The 24,096-nt window shown below is 39.4% G+C and overlaps 2 protein-coding genes across 2 annotated transcripts; both read right to left on the bottom strand.

Annotated features, from left to right (window-relative positions):
• Positions 1 to 3,066: 3,066 nt before the first annotated feature.
• On the bottom strand, positions 3,067 to 3,990 carry LOC120792888 (galanin receptor 2a). Its single transcript, XM_040132273.1, has one exon. The coding sequence runs from the start codon at positions 3,988 to 3,990 to the stop codon at positions 3,067 to 3,069; it is 924 nt and encodes a 307-aa protein (XP_039988207.1).
• Positions 3,991 to 7,381: 3,391 nt separating this feature from the next.
• LOC120793431 (parathyroid hormone-related protein-like) lies at positions 7,382 to 9,553 on the bottom strand. The gene is made up of 3 exons (XM_040133529.1): positions 9,479 to 9,553; positions 9,161 to 9,279; positions 7,382 to 8,515 (listed from the first exon to the last, which is right to left on the bottom strand). Exons 2-3 carry the CDS (start codon positions 9,262 to 9,264, stop codon positions 8,125 to 8,127), a joined length of 495 nt encoding a protein of 164 aa, XP_039989463.1. The 5' UTR covers positions 9,265 to 9,279; positions 9,479 to 9,553; the 3' UTR covers positions 7,382 to 8,124.
• Between the last annotated feature and the right edge of the window lie 14,543 nt (positions 9,554 to 24,096).

The following is a 24,096-nucleotide window of genomic DNA, read 5'->3' as shown; positions in this document are numbered from 1 at the left end:
TGAGGGAAAGGCACTTGGCAGAGAGAGCAAAGTTCAAAGTAAATGAACTGTGATCTGATAGGGGTGGAAATTCACAGCCCTGTAACCATCTTGGATTTATTGTAAACAAATTAGGGCTGCAGCTAACAATTATTTAGTTCACAGTGTCCAAGGCAAACTCTTAAAAGTTCTTGTTTTGTTCAACCAACAGTCTCAAAAAGATGTTCAATTTACTGTCACTGAAGACCAAGGAAAACCAGAAAATCTTCACATTTGAGGGGCTGGAACTACTAGACTAATATTTGCTTTTATTGTTTATGGATCATTTTGCTTTGCGCAGAGGTTGAACAACAATCTCTACACTCTGAAGTACATTCAGTAGTTTTACTTAAAGGATAGAAGAGCCTGAGCACGTGTTCTTTATTGCTTTACCATATCCGACACGCTGATGGGCTACAGATGACCGCTCTGTACGAATCAGGCCAGCTGCCCTTGCTTTACACTAAGGAGAAGGCCAAAAGTCAGGGGGTGAGCTGACACAGGGAGGGGCAGGTTGTCTCCTATTACTGCAACGGCCCCCAGAACTCAGCCAGCCTTGTTATTTCCTTTCCCAATCCCTTTGCTTTCTGTATAACTATACACTTGCTACACAGCCCCCTGCTTACTCCTCACCACTCCATACTTCAGGCCTATAGCGGCCTGGGAAAAAAGTTGGGACACTGGTGTGTTTTGCTATAGTGAGCAAAGAATGGCATGAAGTTGGTGGTGTTACTGTTGATCCACCAACAGCTCCAGCCAACAGATCCTGGGGGATTAAGGTAATTTTTAAAGGACCAGTCATCCCTAAAAAACTTACTGTTGGTAATGTACCCTTCATTTCTGGGGGTTTTCTAATATTTGATTGTGTAATAAGCATGTGATTAACCCCTCAGTCAACAGCTAACTGGATGATGTTATGTTGTTGATAAATTAATTTGTCAATCAACATAAAAATCATTAACTGTTTAATCAGTTAATAGCTTAAGTCATTTTTCAAGCAAAAATGATAAACGTGAGGATTTGCTGCTTTTCTTGGTCTCAACTTTTGGTTTTTGGACTGCTGGTCAATATGTCACATTCAACTTTTGGAAACTGTTATTGTGAGAAATTATGATTTTGTACAACCTTCTGGCATTTCATAGATGCAATGATTACTTCATTAAGTGAGAAAGTAATTGACTGATGAATTGATAATTCATAGCAGGAAAAGTATTGAACTAAAACGAGCTCTAAATAACTGTAACCGCACGAAAATTTAAGTTAAAAAAAAAAAAATCAATGACAGCTGTAATTAGAGGTGAGTAGGGACAGCCCAAAGACAGTACAACTGTATTTAGGAAAATATATCTGAACAAAATCCCAATTTCACGTCCTGAATTACAGTTATGACTCCCACATTACAGGTACAGTTCCTGCTTTACAATTATCAATTTGTCTGATGGTTCTTCACCACCTCTTTACTTTACATGTATGTACATTTTTGCTGGATGGCATCTAGTACGGGCACAAATGATAATATAATTAAAAACCAACCAATTTAGTGTCCACTTTTGTAGTAGATATTTAGTGATCTGATTAATTTATAAACCTTGTAATAATACAATGAAACTTGCACTGAAGCAATAGTAATCACATGGTTCGAGATCAGGATCTTTTCATTCTGTCCAGTGTCATATTTTGGCGGAGTTATGGAGTCGTCCCCTTTCATGTCTCAATTAAACTGCATAAAGATGAAAGGTTACTGCTTACCCCGTGGTTTTTCATTACTAGTTATGCAATGTAACACTAGTGGATCATATAGCTCATATTTTACGACCATCATCTGCCAAGGTAACAAAACTTACTGAATGATTTGTTGCATCTTGGAAGAATAACTGCCCTGTGAAAGTTTATTTTTTCATGAGCATTTTTTTTTTTTTTACAGCTTGTTGTGCTCAAATTTTAAAATATGATGGATGCTGCAACACAGCTCTACAGAGTGTTTAAATAGCACGTCTATGTTTTTAAAATCTACTGCTGGCGTGAAATAGAAATGAAGGAAATGGAGACCACCTGTGCTCTGGAGTAGGAACATGTCAGTAGGCCCATGTCTTTAGTATAGTAAGACCTGCTATCCTGTTCTATAGAGTAAATGTCCATTATTTTGTCTCAATGCCACTTGTGAAGAGACAAACACGCTGCCCACCGTGCCTACTTACCAGAACCTAACATAGTTTGTGACTATAAACACAACCCAAAGGGAAAACAAAAAAACATAATTTACCAAAACTAAACTAATCCAGTATCACTATCTTATACACTCACTACAAATGCAAACATATGGAAAGTGCGAAAAAATAAATTAATAAAACATCTCAGTGTCTCAGTATAACGAATATTTTGTTGCATTATGAGCTATTTTTCTCATTCTAACAACACACTCTTATTCGAAATTATTACAATATAACAAGTAATTTCATTGCAATAATCTTTGTTTTTAGTGTTAGTTAAGTTATTAACCCACAATTGTCTCAGAAGCCTAAAAAGCAAGAGGCATACAAATGCTACGCAAAATGTTTCACAAGGCTTTTTGTTACTAATTTAAGTGACAGACACATCCGGGGCAATGAAAAGAAACAAAGCAATAAGACTTGTGCAACCTTAGTGTAAATTTCATCAATATGCTGCCCTGAAATTGAATCAAGCCTCTAATTACTTTTAAAAAGACAGAAAACCACAGCATTTATAAGGTGATCAATCTGCATCACAGTGTACCTGGAAAATAATCACAGATAGAGAAATTTTGATGATTCCTGCTGCTTTTTGTAGCGGATAGTGGATGTCTTGAGTAAATTTGATTGTAGGCAAGCCTGAAAAAAATAATCCCTAACTATTACTTTTCATGTCTGCGTATTTGTACATTTATACCTCAAATATGGAAGGGAAATATGAAAATAATCACAGAAAACATCCATTTTATTGTCCACAAAAGTATTTGATTTGTTTAAACAATAGATGTTAAAAACCTGCCTGTTACCAACTCATTGCCTTGTGCAAAAACAAATGAATTTAAAAGCTGTCTGTGGTGACACTGATGACCTGCGGCTGCACTCTGTTCCTGTTACAGCTGAAGAGCCAGGCTGCCCTCCTGTGGCGATAGCGCTTAGAGAGCAACACATAGAGCACAGGGTTGACACAGGGGTGCAGGTATTGGAGCACAGTACAGATAAAGTAGAACATCTCCCAAGCCTGTCCATGGTGATACAGCCCCAGGTACACACACAGCTCCAGCACATAACCAGGCAGCCAGCACACTGAAAAGGTAGCAGCAGCCAAGAATACCATGACGGAGGCTCGGCGGGTGTTCCTGGCACTGGACACCGACATTACGGGGCTCTTGTGGAGAAAAAGAGCCAGACGGACATAGTTGAAGGCGATGACCAGCATTGGAACAAAGTAGTAAAGTACAAACTGGCTTAGGACCACTTGGTAGTGGTGCTCATGAATGGTTGGAAGGCAGAAGGTGAAGTTTGCCAGGCTCGGGCCCACGCTCTCCTTGTTGGCAAACATTCGCAGCGGCAGGCTGATGAAGAAGCTGAGGGCCCAGACCAGAGCAAACATAAGGATGACCAGGTCCATGGTTGGCGGCTGGTACGGGTTGGTGATGATCATGGCCCGGGTCATGGACACAGCACACAGTGAATAGGTGCTGGCTGCCAGGCTAAAGGCCAGCAGGAACTGGTAGACCTTGCAGGAGGTGTCGCCCAGAGGCCAGGAGTGGCTGACGGCAGAGTGCAGGGTGAAGGGGATGAGCAGGAGGGTGAGGAAGTCGGCCAGAGTCATGCTGAGTAGCAAGATGTCAAGGCAGTTCTTACGCAATGTGTTGTACTTTGCAAACAGAGAGAACACCAGCAGATTGGCGCAGAGTCCAATGCCCAGGATCACTCCACAGGTACAGGCAAAGATCAGCCCATACGTATTGGGAACAGCCATATTATCACCGGCTTGACATGAACTTTTAAATAAAAAAATAAAAAAATATATTATTCATTTATGTTTTGGATTAGTCAAACAGAAGATAACTATACAGTTATATTTGTAATCAATTGTTTGTTTGTAATTGTCATTTTTACAGCAAAAATTCCAAACTTTTGCTGGTTGCAGCTTTTCAAATTAGATAATATTGATGCTTTTCTTTGAAGTGTATGATAGTAAACTTGATGACTTTGGGTTGTGGATTGTTGGAAAAGAAATTTGGAGACATCGCCTTGGGCTGTGGCTGAACATAATGGGCATTTTTTGCAAATTTTCAGACGAAACAACAGATTAATTGAGGAAAATAATCAGCAAATTAATCACAAAAATGAACATAATCGTTACTCCTAGTGGAAGAGGTAAGTTACATTTCATATTGTTAATGTTAAAACACAAGATCACCAAAATATAAGGCACAGAGTTTTTACGCAACAATATGCTGTCTGCTCAGGAACAAAAATATCTTTTGATTAATATTCTGAGACCTAACTGACAGCTGCTTTTAGCTCTCTTGTCTTAATACAGTTTAGCATAGCATTTTAAAAAGGTGCCAGATTCATCATTCCGACAAACTCACCGTAGTCTTTCCTCAGAGCAGTATAGAGTAGATCATGTTTGTGAGTGAACTGTCCTCATCATGTAAACTGGAGTATTCTCTTTTACTGGTGTCCATCCTGTTAAACTGGACTGAAGAAGGGAGAGGCGGCAACCTCTCAGGACTCATTACAAAGTGTGACTGCTGAATGTGGAGGGAAGAAAGACAAACATCACTTGGGTCAAATTGATTCTGGTTGACTAGGTTTAAAGAGAAACCGCCTCTGACCAGCTGCTGAGAAATCACTGACGGAATATACATGCCTGTTTTTTTATTATTGTTAGAGGATGTATGTGTACCTTTAGTTTTTGAGTAGCTGTTATTTTTAGGAACAGCTACATCTGACATTTTCAACTTTGGTTGAACATGTTGTTCTAACTTCTGTGAAGTTTAGCAATACTTCTCCGGCTGAGGCTGTGTTGCTGTTTGTCAAAACCTGTACTGACCTTCCCTGACCTTTTTACAGTCATTGTAAACCCCCTACCCCCCCCACCCCATGGATTTTTTTGGAATTTCATTCATACTGTATAAATTATATTTAAAAATCAACACCTCTAACCACCATTAAATGGGCAGCCTCCACTGAAGAAAAGTCCAGTCCACTGATTATGTTCTGTGTTCCTCCCCTTCTCTGAAGATATTAATGTCTCTCTCCATTGTTTGATTGATTTCTTCGGCGCGAGCTGCAGGCTCCTGACGGCAGCTTTATCAGGCTTTCCACAGCATTTATGACTCTGTGTCAGCTAATGGCCTATGGTGTACACTACTGCTCTTAGCACAGGATATAGCTGACACATGCATTTGCTATCCCCTCCATTACCAGTTTCTCTGCCGTTCAGTTAGAGGCTGTTAAAAATGCCACATGTTCTCAAGTGGGACATTAACAGCTTCACTGCGTTCTGTTCGTGCTGAAAGGTCAACACAAAACGTTGTTTTTTTGCTTTTGTTTCAACCCATTACCTTTTACAGTAAATTTTAAAAACCTATTTTGACCTAAATCTTATACTTATTTTTTTCTCTCAGCAGAGAACCCCTCCTCTATAGAAAGGTTAAAGGTCATGATAAAAGCTACGAACCAGTACCACAAACACTGAAAGGCAGTCAATGACTTGCTCAAAGACACTTCAGTAGGACAGATACTTACCATCAGGACCATGGCCATTACATCACCCTGTTGCCCTTTTTCTACCTTTTCCCATGTTTAGCCCATTTGGTTCTTCATTGGGGCTGGTAGTATGCATACAGGTCTACTCCTTATCCAACTTAAGGCTTTAGGGAAGAAAACGGTAACTGACTATATAGCAGATTAATCTGCTATATAGTCGTTGTTGTATTGCTTTTTGCATGATAAACCTGAAATCATTAGTTGACTAAACAATTAGTTGAGCAACAAAAAATAATTGTCCACTATTTTGATTATCTTTTTAAAAATCACTTTTCAAGAAAAACTGCCAAACAGTTGCTGATTCTGGCTTGTCAAATGTGAGTAGTTGCTTCTTTTTATGCCTCGACAGCCGTGGCTGGAGGCATAATTTTTCGGGTGGTCCATCCATCTGGCCGTGTGCCCCTCCATCCCATTCCCGTGAACACAGTATCTCAGTAAGCCTTGAGCGAATTTCTTCAAATTTGGCACGGATGTTCAACTTCGATGCAAGGATGAACTGATTAGAATCTGGTGGTCGAGGGTTAATGTCACTGTGACCTGACAAAACAAGTTTTTTGGCCATAACTCAAGAATTTATTTGCTAATTATGACAAAATTTCACAAAAAAGGCCAATGGGGTAAAATGATGAAGTGATGGCATTTTATGTCCAAAAGGTCAAAGGTCAACTTCACTTTGATATCATAATGTTCTGTAAATACACTTTTCTGGCAATTATTCGACACCATAACTCAGAAACAGAAGAGAGATTGTGACCATATTTCCCATTTGGTCAGATACTGAATTGTTGACATAATCTTGGATGCCCACCTTGACTCTGTGGTGATTGTAGAGATCTCCTGCTTGACTGGTCGTCGGGGGCATAAAGCCGCAAGGCCGTAATTCTAGTTTTGTCTTTTTTATGATAGTAAACTGAACGTGTTCGGGTTTTGGACCGTTAACTAGACAAAACAAGCAATTTGAAGAGATCACCTTGGGCTCTTATTTTCAATCCAAGTCCGTTCCATATCATCTTCAGATTTTAGATATAAAAGAGATGACTATATTGCATATTTATCTGCTTTGCAATCACTCTATTGTGCTGTAGTACATCACTTCATACACATTAAGAACAAACAGAGAACTAGTATTCAGTTTTTTACCAAACTACTTCTTTGGCTCAAAGAGGGCTGAGAGGTTCAGGTACACCTGAGACCACCAGGGCTCACAATGTACATGTATGCACTCATGGGGCAAACAAGTTTTGGACTTGTCATAAATGATAAATTATGACAATTAAATTCAATTGACAGATGCTTTTGTCTAACACTTATTGTGGTTCAGTGTCTTGTTTAAGGACAGTATGACATCTGGACAGCAGGAGCCGGCGGTTGAACCATCAGCCCTACCATTAATGATCGATCTTCTTTACCAGCTGAGCTACGTAGTATAAATGGCACAGTGTAGCTAGATATGACTGGTGAACAAAGACGCCATGAAACAAATTTTTCTAATGGCTACATTTTTAATGTTTGATTAACTGGAAACATGTACAGTATGTTCTCAGTGCAAGTGAAGAACATCAAATGAGGCTGACAGCCCGTGACTCGGGCTTGTTCTATAAAAATAAACTATAATGTAAGATGATGAGAGTGGGTTTGATGAAGCATCCAATAAGTTACAAGTCCATGAGGGATCTAAGGTGGGAAAGGAAAGCAGGACCATCAAAAGAAACATCAAATTAAAACTCAACCACAAAAGAACATTTACAGGATATAACTAAAGTGCATTATGGAATTTAGTCAGCAGCACCATGATACATTCACAAAATAAATATACACTTTCAAAGTGAAATAAATTATGGCAGAACAGTTCGAACAGATGTATTAATTGAACAGTTTGTCTGTAACTGTAAGTCCACGATAGTCAACACGTATAGAGCCAAACAAAAGTAGACCACTCAGCATCCCAATTTTTGTGAAGTTACATTATATTCAGGCAATAAATACTTCCACCGATGTTCTACTTGTGCACACTGTTTAGAGATGATAACATACACATTGTTTTGAATTGAATGGGGGTTACAGAGGCGTGAAGAGTTTCCAAATAAATATGGACCTAAGAAGATGTTATGATGAACCTCCAGGAAGTACGAGATTTTTTTTAAAACACAACAATACACAATTAGCAAAATGTTATCATACAAGCACAGCCCCGGGCCCTTGGATATGACTGTGACTGAGTCAACCGTGGTTCAAGTCCGTCAGACCTCGGTCTAGCTGGAACTGTGTCAGTGTCTTAGTGCAGTCCCATATACAGGCTAGTGGGAGTCTCTCAGCCAGGGTGCCGCGTCCTTTATGGCTCCTTCATTGTGATAGACCGTGCCCGCCTCCGCTTCTTGTCATTCTCTCTACGCCGGCCTAACCTCACCTTTTTTTTCCTCTTGGTGGCCACTTTAAGTGGCTGGTCCTTATAAGCCAGAGACTTGTTGGTCTCCTGGGGCAGGTTAGGGCCCTCTCTGTCCAGCCTGAATCTGTCAGGGAGGTTTTTGGTGGCCCCTGGGGGCTTCTGGTGTAGAGCATTCCCACTGAAGGTTTGGCTCGGGGTTCCACTCTGCAGGGGTGGCGCTCGCTCATCGGCTGTGTGCACCTCCTCCAGCAGCTCCTGCAGCCACATGCGACGTTTGAACTCCTGCAAGGAGCGGCCCTTGTCATGCATCAGCTGGGCGTGGCTCACTGACCTCCTCCTTAAAGCAAAACAGTGAGACAGAGTCAGATCAACATGTACGGAAAACAGAAAGCTTCTTTTGAGCTTAGATACAAGCACCCCTTAATAAGAGCAGTTACAGTTCATGGTTCACTTTTTTCTTAGTCTGTTAGAAACTTGTTTTAATTTCTGTTGCTCAGTCTGATTTCTCTTAGTTTGCCAGTGAAACAATCAAGCAAATTCTCAGTTCTGAGTTAGCCCCAACAAAGCCTCATAATTATCTTTTTCATTTTTTCCCTTGTTGCAATTTGATGCAATTTAATCATATGATACTGTGGCATTGAGTTTATGTTCGGAACAGTTTTAGAAGTGCCGGCAGCCGAAATTCAAACTCAGGCTCCATGAAACCTCAGTACAGTAGGTGGCAGCATAAACAAGTGTCTGAGAGCCATCACTAGTGTGAGCTCAAGACCTCAAAAAAGCCAGAGCTGAAATAGAGAAAACCTCCTGTACCTTACTTTAATCTGTACAGGTAAACTGTGGTTGTGTTTTCGAAATCAGGAAACAGCAATATTTTGCTTCACCATGTTTAATTATTAACTAGTTCTCAATTTATAAAGTTCCATATTGCGTAACATTTATTTATTTTTCTATTCTTTCAAAATGAATGTAAAAAATAACTCACGTTCTGCTACTAAGTGCATCAACTGGTCTCCCATCAAGAGTCACTGGGGAGCACAGCAAGAACACAGCCAGACTCCACTGATGAAGCATGACTATAGAGCACATCCTTAAGCCAAAGTTCTGAATAACACAGGAAATATTATATCAGTCACTTCAAAAGCATAACTTTTTTTCATGAATTAATACAAAATTGTTTATCTGCTATCTACTAGTTTATGTCACTATTAGATAAATGACTGTTCCCATGTCGGTAATGCCAGGTGGCATTACTTGGGCCAAAAAAATAGTTTATCAAAGTTAAGAAGAAACTTGGACTTACATGATGTAAATTTTTACAGTGAAAATCCACAAAAAGATCGGTCTGCAAGCTCTTTAGAGATGATCTTGTTGCAAAAATTAATTTACAAACCAACAAGAAAAATTATTCTGCCAAATCCAATTTGGCCAGTTCCAAAGTTGCATCCAGATCCATTGGTGTGAAGGCAGCCTGGGGAAATCCCCCTTCAGTCTGCTCAATTCATTTGCCTCCCAACAGTGTGTGTTGAGCTATTTATTTCTCCCCAGCGTCCCAATTAAAAGAGAGATAAAGATAGAAAGGGCAGCAGCAGCCCATCAGCTGCAGAGCTGCCACTCCACTCAGTCCTGCAGTAATCTCATGAAGAGGAACGCCGAAGCATCTTCTCTGGTGGCCGGAGCCGAGAGCAGAGCTGAGAGGGTTTTTCAGTCCAGCACTGTGAGCGAGCCTGTGTGAGTCTGTCTGAGAGAGGCACAGAGAGAAAGTCCAACTCCTCTTTGGGTGAAGATGCAGGCACTACCTTAGCCTTTACCCATTAAGTCCAGTACTAACACCCTCCCTAACCTCCCAGCCCTCGCCTCTCTCCCTCCCCCCAACCCTTCGCACACACCTGCTGTGACAAGAAGGTGGCGCCCATGCAGCATCCAAACCAACATATAACAAAGAGCATACATGTTAAAAAAAAAAAAAAAGTAATTTTTAATTGACTTCAACTGATTTTAGCAGCAGTTTCTAAATGAAGTCTATGAATAAATCAATCATGAGGAGGTCAAAAATGACAGGTGTGCACCAGTGGAGGTAATCATGGGTTACCAACCGAAGAGTGTACAGTATAAGGGGAGGGGCAGGGTTACTCCAAAGTAAACAGCCAGGCCTAACCACTTTCCCAGGGGAGAATGACCATAACCTCAGAGAAACCTAACCCACAGCCTCTCACTGCAGACCTTTCAATTCACCTCCACTCTGCCTCAGCAAACCAGCTCACCACCGAATGGTTACAGTGGGCTCTGAGGTATCTCTGATATTCAGCTATTAAGGGAAGTGGAGAGCTTCGCTTTGAGGCAGCCATAGACAATCCCAGGTTCACTGTGTCTGTTTAGGCACTGGATCCAATCTTAAGCACATATGCCACATATGTAATTTTACTGAAAATATAATAACTACGTGTGCTAATGTCAGAGCTAGCTCTGGTGCTAAAAGTGCATGTCTCTTTAGTATCACATTAACAAAATGCTACATACCCAAGTGTAGCAGTAAATGCAATGAGGGATTGGTAGTTGTATTTATTTATTTTTAATCATGTATTCCTTTACAGTTGATAATGGTTTGTTTCTTTTAAAATCACTTCAAATAAAGTAATTATAATTTTGCATACATTTGGCGTATCAATATATAAAAAGTGATATTGGAAAATGTCTGTTAATATTGTGATAATGATTTCAGGCATTTCGACAAGCACCATATATTTAATGCTACAGAAAATGTCATTGCAATTTCGCTATAATTTGGAATTGATTGGTTTTTTTCTGTAATAATGTATAGTTGCAGTTGGACATCATTATTACTAGGAACAAACTTTCACATGATTGGTAATCAACTTATTGGTCACTTTTGTAAAATAATGTTGCAGGTGAAGATGTGAAAACAAAGACATACGTCCATAACTTAATAAGACTAAGAGGCTGTACTTCGACACAGTGGTGCAGGGAGCTAAATGTTAACATCAGCATGCTAAAATGCTCAAAGTAATGATGCTGAAAAGCAAGTGTTGGACAAATTCAAATTTTGAACTGATGACGGTGCTAGGTGGAAAGTTTAGAGATCACTACAGTTATTGCGGTTATTCTGAGGGACATGAATGTCTTTAAAAAATTTCATGGCAATCAATCCATTAGCTGTCAAAACATTTCTCTCAAAACCACAAATCTCAAGCTCATGCTGGTGCTATAGGAAAAGTCACAGGATCGCTAAAGTCAGTAGGATTCAACTGCCGGAGACCTTCAGTGTTTTTACAGAAGTTCGGGACAATCCATCCAACAGTTGTTGAAATATTTCAGTCTAGACCAAAACGGTGGACCAGCCAATTGACACTGCTATCGCTAGAGCCGCATTGCTAACATAGCTTAAAATGGGTGTATTATAACGGACTCTTCCAGTGTTTGTTCTTATACATTTTCCTTGAAGAGTTGACCCTAAATTCTGCATGTTGTTCCACCTGTAAAATTCTGGGAACTTAAGTCACACAAAACATGCAAAGTGAGTTGAATGAGTTTGCAAAAAAGGGATCTCTGCGTATAATGTAATTGGACTCACATGAAAGATAACAATTAATATGAAAAAGGATAGTACTGCATGTGTACTCAGAATTTGTGGGAGTCCCTCAGTTGTGGTTGGAGTCAGTTTTGTTAGAGTCAGTTTAGGTCGGGCAGCAGATTTTTATCTAGCCAGTTAAATCTTCCTGTGATTTATTTCTGGGTCATGACCCATCAGTTCAAAAACAATGGAACACCATGTGCTGATAAAGTGAGCACATTTGTGTATAAATTCTGCCTCCTGTACAAACTACCAATGTCCTCTTTATTATACGTAACACTTATCTTCATCTTCCATGATCCATTGTTAGCAGCGTGGCTCGATGTCACTCAGCCGGTCTACCATTCAGTATATGCACTATATCCCCTCAGGATGAACTGTAATCACTCCTGTGATCCCCTGTCTTTACATGTAGCACCATCAGCAGGTCAAATTTTTAATTTGTCCAACATAGACTATGACCAAATATCTGTAAAAAAACCAATGACATTCTCCTCAGCCTTAGCTGTATTTTGTGTTTAGGGCTAATTAACGAATGTTAACATGCTAACACAGTCCACTAAGATGGTCAACATGGTATACCCTCTAAACATCGGCATGTTATCATTGTCATTGTGACCATGATTTTTCGTCATTTAGATTTTTTTTTTTTTTGAAAAGTCAGTATTGCATGGTAGACCTCAGATGCATACCTGCTATTTACCTGCAATCAATTCTACATTGTATTGTTATAAACATTATTAAACAGTACTTGTTCACTCTTTTTAGTGAAGCGTCACCTGCTATTGTCCTTATACTGGTTCGACAATTACAAAGGTAACATAGATAAATGTTATTTTAAAAAAAGTAATTCTGGAACATTAACTCTTTCCACTTTGGTATAGATACATTATGAAAACACAATTTTTGCTTATTTTTAGGGATTCATTGTTAAAATTGTTAGTTTGATGACTAAGATGAATACAGTCCATTGAAAATCCTGAGTCATTTCTTTGCTTACTGTACCTACTTGCACTGTTCAACTGGATGGAATAATTTCAGTTTGTCCTCATGAATAAAACTCGTGAATTATTTCTCTGGGCTGTGATGATTAGTAGAAATCACTTCAGGCTAGACTGCAGAGCAGTTGGTGGTAAATTACTTAATAGAGGGCTCAGTATTTTAAAAGCAGTCAAGATTCAATTCAGCAAAGGGGTCCAGAAGGGTTTGGGGGCTGGGACAAATATATGGCAGACCCCCCCTGCTGTCTCCAAAACTCAGCTTTCTTCTGTTTCCAGCGAGTCTGCCCCAAACTTCCAACACTTTAACATTCGGTAGGGAAAAAATAACTCATTTGATTCCATTCTGCAAAGACTTTACCTGCAAAAAATATGAAAAAAAAAAAAAAAAAAAAAAAAATCCCATTTCCTGGCAGACGGCAGCATATGGAACGGGAGCCAGGAAAGCTGCTTTTGATTCATGCTAAATTGCACTCTCAACACCGAACAGTATTCCTGTCCGTTTTTCATCCTTTTCACACTGCACCTACTTCACATTCACACATACAATACAGACCATATACACACCCACCCACCCCAGTTTCAAAGAATTTGTACCCTCCAGTTCTAAGCAGCGAGCTCATACACACTCTTCATCCAGAGGAACACCCTCATTTCATGTTTAAAGTCAGAGTTCAGCATCTATTTTTGGATGTGTTTTACCCATTCCCTATATCGGCCCACCCTATTATGTCATAAATCCTGGCTTTAGCTGCAGCAACAGTTCCTGCTTTTGTTGTGGCGTTACATTCAGAGTCACTGTGTACTCTGCTTGTACATTTTGATTCTGTCCGTGCCAGTAAATCAGTGTTCAGGCCCACACAAGTCACACTCTGACGCTGTCAGAATCCTCTATGATTATTTTATTACCATGTCACAGCACCACCCCCCTTAAACTCTGAACACTGTTCCAGCTTTAAATGAAATTTGAACAGTGCAGAAAAGTGAAGACGTGTACACTAAAAACATTCAATACCTGTTTTAACAAAAAAATTCAGTGCAGTTTCTGCTGAACATGACACTCAAATTTGATCGTAACCATATATTTATTTGCAAAGAAAAGAGTCAGAGGTTTTACTGTGTATTTGATAGTGGTCTCTTTATGATGCAGCCGGGACTTTGATCACTTGGCCATTTGTTCGCATGGGAACTTCAGGTTTGTTATCCTGGAAAACCTCACTTGAAAAATGAGTTTTGCAGAGTTATTTTCCCCTCTTAATGGTTTTTTAACGGTGAGTTATTGTACGGGCCCTTTCAGTTAGTTCATTTGAGGCATGCCTTATAATGTCGTACTGTGGGCAGTTGGAAGAGTTTTCTGCTAATCATTCACACCTACCAATCATGACTGTCATCCCAAGAATGCTCTTTATTCCTCTTTACCTTCTTCTGGGTCAGCTATTTTCTTAACAGCTCAGCTACTGAGGCAGCGCTTTAATATAAAAGCTCAGGAGGCCAAATTTAAAATTGATGCACTCTGTTTTCTTTTCAGTCGGTGGTTTATTGGTGCTCAAAACTTGTTTTTTCAGGAGCTGGTTTCGCTGCATTAAACCTGGGTGCTCAACAGTGACACGTTGAAGGATAGAGAGCTGTTTGTCAAATTTAATCAGCAAAATCATGCATTAAAACCCAGTAAACATAAACATGTTACTTTGAACTACAGTTGAAATGCTTTGATATCCAGCTGACTTTATTTAAATCTTGATTTATGTGGTTTAGATGGTAAACTCTGGAAATGGAAATCAGTTTTCTGAGCTCTCCATGAAATCACTGCAAGGCTTTTGTATGTGCTGAGGCTGTAAAGCGCTGCTCACTGTATTGTTTGTTATCTGTGGGGTGAAACAGACCTGTGACTTGTTAGGAGGAAAATATTTTCACATCACCTGTAATCACATGACCAAAGTTCAATATTTATGGTCACATAATGACAGCAGAGAGATTGCAGCTGAACTCAGCTATGTCAACTGAGCAAACTCCATCTGCCAGGAAAGACTGTGAGATGGAAAAAGCTAGTAAGTGGGTTTTGAGTTAAGATTTTTGGCTAAACAACATAATTTCCATGAACTAATAATATATGTTTGGAACACATGCAAGTATTTAAATGGCCAAAGAAAGTCATGATTACATATTATACATTTGTGTAGTGACCATGATTGAATTTTAAAACTTTGCATAATTTTATTTAATAATATTTCCTGATTGCTTTGCCGGTAATGTGGTTGCTTCTAAATCCAATTAAATGTAGCATCCAGAATTATGTAAACATACATGAAAGAGAGTTTTAGTCCCCTTATTCCATTATAGTGGCAATAATCAATATTTGTATGATATCAGTGTATCAAAAGACCACGTGAAAACAATGTAAGTTGAAAGGAGTCACCCATGAAACTACAGAGAATTATCACGGGAATCTGCAGCTCCCCTCCCTCAGCTCATTGTGTAGCTGTCTGGTTTGTAACTTTACTGTCTTGGTTCACTCTCACCGCTCTCATAGGGTCGTTTTCGGCATAAAAGTTCTAAAAAACCCTCTGCACACTACCTGCTCAGCACCAAGCAGCAGACGCACACGGTTAGAGACCAGCTGGTGAACAGAGACGAGCATTTATTAGCTAAAGAAACAGATATTTCCCTCAGGAGTTGATAGAATATTGGACTTACACCCATCAGGCGCACACAAACACGACTCCAAATGAATGATGGTGTGTAAATAAGCAACTGTTTGCTAACAAGTTCACCATCTCAACTTAAAAGATGATGACGCATCAATGCCCAACTTTTTTCCGCTGCCGCCAAATGGCCAAATAAATCAGTCATTGCTGGTTTAAAGAAAAGAAACTGCTGAAATTGTTAGCCATGGTAAGTTACTATATTAATACTGTTTCATGGCTGCACATAACTTTTGTTTTCACTATAGATTAATCTGCTTATTATTTTCTCAGTTAACTGATGTATAGTTTGGTCTATAAAATGTTAGAAAATAGTGAACATTGCCCATTACAATTTGCCAGAACCAAGTGGGCATCTTCAGATATCTTGTTAAGTCTAAGTGAAGGTCTAACTAGTCAGTTAACTATAATATATGACAATAACAACAGCAAAACGTCACATCCGAGCAGCTGGCACCAGTGAATGTTTGGCATTTTTGCTCAGGAAAAAAAACATTAGTTGAATATCAAGATAGTGGCCAATTAATTTTCTGTCAATCAGCTAATCAAATAATCGACTAGTTGTTCCAGGTTTACAATGTTCAAAGAATTCATAAATAAGATTTTCAAATATTTATATGAGGGCAACAGCTAATATGTTGATTCTGTTGGTCATGGTCCATCAATGCCCAACCTGGATCCCACTGATACTGTGGATGTAACTATTATATACTGAGAGAAGGTATTTCTCAAACTTGAAACAATATTGTTTAGTACACCATTTTACATTGTCACATCCGTTGTATTACAAACATGAATTTATAGCTTTTCAGTTGATGTTTCCAACAGTAAATGCAGACTTTTAGGTTTAGAGTGACAATGCACAATGGGCACTTTAGTCAGGATGTCAGAGAAGGGTCACCGCTCCACACTTTAAGAGCCGTACATCCTGAACATTACAATTCCTGCTCAGGGTTATCCAAACATGGCCTCCTTCGTTACGCATTTATTTGATCTGAAAGCAGCTGCAAGATTTGTCTGTTTCTGTTTCTGCTGCTTGATATTTGATAATCCTCCTAAGGTAGTGTGTGGGGCGATTTCTTATTTACAACTAGATTTTTTTTATTTTTTATGTTAACCATAAATGTCAAACTCCTGGAGACAGTGAGTCGGAGGAGGTCCTACCAGGACAAAAGCATGTTGTCCAGACTCAGTCTAGAGCACAGGTACATTAAATCATTATTTTTCAGACAGGAAATATCTGCCACTGGACATTTTGCCTGTAAAATGTATTTCTAAGATGAAATGATTCCTGCCTGGCACAGCTCTGCTCTCATCTGAAATGGAGTGTTTTTACACTCATCTATTCAATGTTAGAGCTTGTTTCTAGTGAAAACCTTAAATGTTATCCATCTTACAATTAAACTGTGTGTTTGATCATGCCCTAGAAGTGATTCAGAACGATTCAAAAGCAGAAAAACAAGTCCAAAGCATGTCTTTGACCTGGCCTTATGAGGTGTCCACCACATTAGCATTTCTCTGTTGGCAGATGTTGATGGTGGGGTGTCTGACTGTGGCCGGCTGCTCTGCAGTGGCCCTGTGCTCCAGGCCCTGGGGAAGGGAGGGGGGAAGGGCTCCTTGCTCCTTACTTGCCCCCCACCAAACCCAAACCACAAGCTGCCCCATGTCTGATGCCCCCCTCTCACTCTCCTGACCTCAGAGGCAGACCCCAGGCCAGCTGGACGCGGCCTGAAACCCCACACAGTCACCACACAGCCACCACCAATAGCCGCCACCCTCCTGCCCCTGACCTATCACCCAAAACATTACCATAAACTTCTGCGTGGCTGCCAAGCAACACACACGGCAGAGCATAAAGTGAGACTCTGCACTGCTCTTCCATGTAAAGATAGCTCTGTCTGAGGGTAGAAAGTGGAGCTGGTGGAGAAGGGTAAGCGCTCTCGGTTATGATGTGCATTTTACACACAAAATAAAACCTACTGTGGTGTTTTATGTTTTGTGGCTTGTGGTGATGCCGTGGCATTGCCTGTGGAACAGACTCCTGCCCACTGCAACAACTACTGTGCAGTATTTGAGGCTGATGAAAAATGTGTCTGCCAGTGTGTTAACTGTTTTGAAACAGGCCACAAGTCTGCATGCTCCACGTCTTTAATTCGCTTGACAAATCGTGCTTTTTCGCATTGCCTCAGCCTCGGTGAAAATTGAAGAATCAATAGAGGTCTGATTGGGAAGACCACACACACATGGTGTTACGGTAATGACGGGTTGAGTCTGTTTGTTTGCACAAGTGAAGAGCAGGCTCAAATCGTTAATGAGTGCTTTGCGTCCAGCGTGCAACCACAGCTAAGCCAGTGGGTCAACAAGGTTGGCCAGACTAACCACTGTGTGTGTGTGTGTGTGTGTGTGTGTGTGTGTGTGTGTGTGTGTGTGTGTGTGTGTGTGTGCATGTGTGTCTGTGAGAGAGAGACTGTGTTTTAAATGTTTCTGCATGTCCTTGAAAAGTGAAAAAAAAAAGTTCACCTGCAGAAACTGAAGTTATATTATCAGAATTTTTCAGACTTCCCTTGTTTTCTGTGCGAGTCTCAATTTGCTCTTACATCATCCATAAGCAATCGCTGTAATGTTTCTATATTTAACATCATTCCATATTTACTTGTGCTCTGACACACAGATACTTGATTATTGTTTTCCCAGTGAAAATATATCTATGAGACATTTCGGTGAATATCTATAACACTGAAAAAAATGCTTCACCTGAAATTTCCAAATCGTTATAATGCAGGGTGTGAGCCAAGTGCACTTCACTGACTCGAAGCCGATCCATTTACTGTAAATGAGCTTGTCTCTGTTGGTTTCCTGACCAATTACTGTACAGTGAACTTAGGTCCTGTATTTATTTATCCATATGTTATTTTAAATGGACTGCACTCAATGCAGAGGCCTTGTTGAGCGGTCTTGTTCTCCCAGCCTGCCCTGGGACATGCTAGCAGCGCTTGGCAGACAGACACGGATGCTGAAGGCAGCCTCTGGACAGCTTTATCCTGCGTCGAGCGAGGCCACCCGCTTCGTGTTCACCAGGGCACCGTGACTGGCACGGCGCTCCCCGGCCTCAGTTTTCACCTCTCAATTTTCTGCTTCTCCAAGAAAACTGGAGAACACTGTACACTTTTTAGAGCTCTGCGACCATGAAAGGATATCAAGGCCAACCAGAGAATAGGAAGGCTCAAACTTAGCAGAATACATTATAAGCAAGTATAGCCTTAGAGTAAGTTAGACTAATTTAAATGATAGACTGAAAAGCAAAAATTCTATTTATTAATGACTGAATATGTTTTGGCTTCCTCATTTAAAATCAGAGGTGAAACAATTAGTTGATTGACATTTATGTAATTTTTAAGTCAAAAAGCAGAATATTTGTTAGTTCAGATGTGATGTTTGGCTGCTTTTCTTTGACTTATGTAATACTAAACTGAATTTTATGGGGTCTTGGACTGTTGGACAAAACAAACAACAATTATCTTACTATTTATAGACCAAATGATTAATCAGTCAATCAACAAAATTAATATAGTTAATCAATAATGAAAATAATTGATAGGCAGAGCTCTATTGACGATGCTTATGAAAAGTTTGTTGTGGCACACTGTGGATAAATCACGATACAGGAGAATCCAAAAGAAAAAATCCGAAATGAAACTAGGTCAGTGCAGTGGTGAAGGGGATATACAAATGAAGTTTTATAGCTGTAGAAAAGCAAAGTTCAGAAGGAGACACGTCATTGTCAGGCTAACTGGTGCTAAATAATGAAGAGCTATGTCATATATGATAAGTTATTATTAATTGGTAGATTACAGTATGTGGTCTCATTTAGCCAAACTCTCTTTATTCAAAGATGGGATTTTTTTATTTTATTGAAAATGCTTTCCCGTTTTATAGAGCTAAAATTATCAAATGTGGTGAACAGTGACATCATGTCCCTTTACTGAAGGCCACATCTTTTGTTACTGAAGATTTCCCCAAACACAGACCCACAGACATTTAAAATTACATGAGCTCGGTCATCTAAGTGTTTTTTCTCTGAGACGCAATAATTGAGAGCGACACTAAAAAAAATGACTACATGCGAGAAGACACTGTTAATGGATACACTACGCATGCGTCTTCAGACCTAAGTTAGAAATCAACTGACTTTTCAGAACCGTGTCCGCTATTATAATTTCTGTTAAAAATGTCCTCAGATTAATTTCAATAAACAACTAAATATTTTTGATGATTGAAATAGCTGAATCTGAAAATATATACAATAAAATGTGACTTTTAAAAATAGAGCTAAAATAAAAATGCAGTATCTTTAACTCTATAGTCTCATCTGTGAATGAAGGGTCTGACAGTGTATACATAGTTGAATTTTACATGGAATTGTAACTTACAGCTTTGTGAACATTTGTGTATACACACTAAATGCACAAAGCAAAAAGGCCACACATCAAGTTCTGTCCATCAAGCTCAGAAAATTCAATAGTATTGTTATTAGTTTGAAATGATAGTATTTCAAAACACAGTATCACAGGTACAGATGGGTCCTTTAAAGTTGTTAGTAATGTTCCCTTTAAATCTTTATAAGGCATATTTTTCAGATTGTTGTGTTGAACTTTTTAGTTGATGAAACTTGTTCTGTAATTCTTTATTTTTCAGAATGGTTCATACAGAGAAAATTGTCCCCACCCTCTGAGCAAAAACTCTAAAATAACTTTTTCTTTCATACATTGAAAACACTTGCTCGGTCCTGATGATGTAAATGTTCAAAAGTGTTAATTCACTAATGAACAGTGAGTCCATTAGACATTCGATTACATACTCTGGGCAGGAGATAAATCAACACTGAGTGTAATTCAAACATGGTCTCTGGCCAGGCGGCTTGTTTTCTGTCCGACTGTGGTTTTCCAACAGTCTAAATCCATGAAGCGGATTTGCTCACAACAGCCAACATATTTCTCCAATCTGCATCCCCTTGTAAAGCAAAGGAAGGAAGGCAGAGCTCACAACTGTTTGTTTTGTGCTGCCCAAGGTCTCACAACCCTGTAACATAAGGCCAGGCTTTCATTGCCTCCCCACTGCATGAGCAAAAGGAATTAGCTTTTAAAAGTTTGTTTTGTAAGAGTTGTAAATAAAGCAGCACTGATTCAGACCTAGATCCCCTTTCTCTCAGATGGGGTACTGCTTGTGTGGGTGGCTTTGGAAATACTGAGGCATGCTGAATATGTTTATATTACACTGTCCCCAAGGAGAGCTGAGCTTTGTGGTGTAGATGGATTACAAGGGGAAAAGAGCTGTTGTAGACCTTTAAAGTTCAGTGTTAATGGTGGGAGTGAAGTGGCTGTGTAGGTGTGATGTGTTCATTTCAGAGGTTGCTGGCATTTCTGTCCATGTCGACGAAGGGAAAGGGGGGATTCCCACACCAGCCCAAAAATAATGTTTTTGCTAATGTTAAAATTGCAGTTCACAGCTGTGCTAATCAATATTTTAAATTAATAGCAGATCACATGACTACTTGTATGTGAAAGGCAGTAAGGCTCTCAGTGAAGAGCCCACAGAATTATGACCTGACTACAGTTCTCCGCAGCTCTGCGGAGCATTTTAAGGTCTTTCCGCTAATTTTCGGTTGTAAGACCTGCAATTTTACTGCTTTGGTTCACTCTCACCGGTCTCATCAGTGTCATTTCTAGCCACAGCAGGCACAGCAAGCTCTAAAAACCCAATGTACAGTACCTTCTCAGCACCAAACAGCAGACAGAAAAAGTTAGCGTGTAGCTGGTGAAAAAAAAACTTTTTTTTTTCACTTTGGTTTTTGTATGGATTAAACAAACAACGCAAACAAAGTTATAAGGTTTTAATTAGTGAGCTTCAGAGTTGCTGGTAGTTGGATTTTGTAACCTTTGGACAGACTCATGCTAGCTATTTCCCTTTGTCTCCAATGTTTATGCTAAGCTAAGATAACTATTGTATCATATTTAGTGTACAGACATGAGATTGGGTATCAACCTTATCATCTAACTCTCATCTAACAGAGATAAGAGGAGGTTGAATAATGCAGTTACATTCACCAGGAGACTAGAAACACAACTCCAAATTAATGTTAATGTTGCTCCATGTCTGCTTGATGTGTAAACAATCAATTACTTGCTAAGAAGTTCATCATAACAACAAGCTGTGGTGTTTTTGGCTTGTTCTGCTGCCCCCAAGTGGCCAAAAAAATCACTTAATGTAGTAATGAATATTTTGATGAAATAAAAGCCAGAACAGAAGAAAATCACAGGGGGAGGTAAAAACAGTAAAAGATGTCGATAGATTTATTTTAACACCTCCACAGCTGTAGATATCTGTTCCCAATCAGGACTTTTCGTGTAAGAGCACACCAGCCCTCCTCTACAGTAATGAACCACAGCGAGAGCAGGCCTGTGCTGTTTGGATGGGAGAGTGTGTGTGTGTGTGTGTGTGTGTGTGTGTGTGTGTGTGTGTGTGTGTGTGTGTGTGTGTGTGTGTGTGTGTGTGTGGGCGGGCATGCCTGAGGTTGCTGAGCCTCAGCCTTCTCCTCAACATTAATAAGGACTTCCTTCCTACCAGACAGAGTCAAACACCTGATCACTTACCAAGGAGGACATGCCCACGCATCCCTCAGAGCTGGCAGCATTTAGCCTCTAATAAGGATCGGCCTGTGTTCTTTAGCTGCCCATCCATCAAAATGTTCACATGTCGGACATCCATACACAAATCATGTTTTCTCTCCGTACTCCACCCCTAATGTGTTAGCGTATTTGTGTGTAAGTTTAGACTTAGATATCAAGGGTGGGAACTATATTCAGGGAGACAGAGCAAGAAATAATCCCTCTCATATACACACCACTTTAAAAATTACAACTTTTTCTCCAATGGCAATAAAGTTTGGCTTCTTTTAAAAATATCAAGCCAAGATACACCAGGTGAAATGTGCATTTTTATGATGTGCATAACCCGTTATTTTTCCTCCTTAAATATCGGGTTTTGAAATGCTTTTTCCATAATTTAATTAGAGTAGCTAGTCAAAACTGACTCAAAAACACATCGGCAGAGTTTTCAGCCCAGATGCTGTCAGGGAATTGCTTGGCCAAAGCAATAGATAAGTTGCTGAACTGAAAACTGTCCTATCTGCCGCACTCAAGCTTGTAATCAGAAGTACTCCAGAGGTCACCGCTGAAATATCGCAATCAAATTATCACTTTTCACTTGATACTGGAAGGGTGATATATGATATCTTACGCGAAGGGGCTGCATATGTTGCTTGTCATGAATCTGACTGTTCAGATTAGAGTTTCATGGTTAATATTCTGTCAACATACCTCCCAGGAACGGAGCGTTTCAGCAGTAAGAGCTGCTGCAGTCAGTTTGTGCTCAGCATGCCAAGCGGGGAACAAAATATCCTTCAACTTAAATGGAAACCTAGTGTCCATCATTCTTTCAGCTGGGGAGTTTATTATAGTGAAACTCAGCATATTCAAATATGACTATTACAGACCAACCAACATCATCTGGTCTTTATGTTCTGTACCCACCAGAATCCCCAGATGTCATACTCACAGTTAATATTATTTTGTTTTTGTGTTGCAAAACAGACCATGTGTGATGAGACATTATGATTACAATGGGCTTTTCAAGGATAAGATATTTTTGCTTTCTAACGGGAACATAACTGTTGTTACATAACAAAACAACAGTGTACTTTTACTGAGTACTGTACTTAAGTACATATTTGAGATAGTAATACTTTGCTTGAGTATTTCCATTTCCTGATTATTTTCTCAATGATTAGATTAATCCCTTTGTCTATAAAATGTCAGAAAATAGTATAAAATGCCTGTTATAATTTAATAACAACAAAAAGGAGTTGTATTCAAAATTCTTGTTTTACTCGACCAACAGTCCAAAACCTAAAGATAATCAGTGTCCTGTCATATATGACAAAGAAAAGCAACAAATCTTCACATTTGTGAAGCTGGAACCAGTGAATGTTTGGTATTTTTGCTTTAAAAAAGGACTTAAAAGATGAATAAATTACCGATTTAATTTTCTATTTATCAACTGATAATTTGGTTGATTATTGGTTGAAGCTCTAGTACAGTTCACTCTATCATTGGCAAACATCCTGATCTGTTTGCTTCAAATGAAGTTCTGCTACATTCCCGTGAATGAAACTGATTTACATTTACTGTAACTAAGGGAAAAATCAGGTAGTCTGCTGTACATAAGGAAATTAAATAATTTTATATTGACGACTTGTGGAGCCATTTGTAGTCAGTGCACGTTAGTCAAAACATTATCAACTTGTGTTGTCACCTCTCTGTCCACTCTTAATACAAAGTTCTTTGTTTTGTTTTGTTTTCTTTTCTGTCTCCGTCTGTTCAGACGTGATGTTGCAGTTCCTGCTAACTACTGTAACCGGTTTATCTTGTTGAGTATTTGTTTCAGATAATCCACTCTCATGTCCTACAGTAGTACAAAAATCGCTTCTTCCATGGTAGGCAGCAAAGTGGCCAACTGGAGTCATACTAGGCTTGATTTCTATGTGAAATCACATCCATTTTTTATAATGGGA

The sequence above is a fragment of the Xiphias gladius genome, chromosome 8 (genome assembly GCF_016859285.1).
Source record: "Xiphias gladius isolate SHS-SW01 ecotype Sanya breed wild chromosome 8, ASM1685928v1, whole genome shotgun sequence".
NCBI lineage: Eukaryota > Metazoa > Chordata > Actinopteri > Istiophoriformes > Xiphiidae > Xiphias > Xiphias gladius.
Note: the sequence above shows the minus strand (reverse complement) of the source record. Positions and strands in the feature narration are given on the sequence as shown.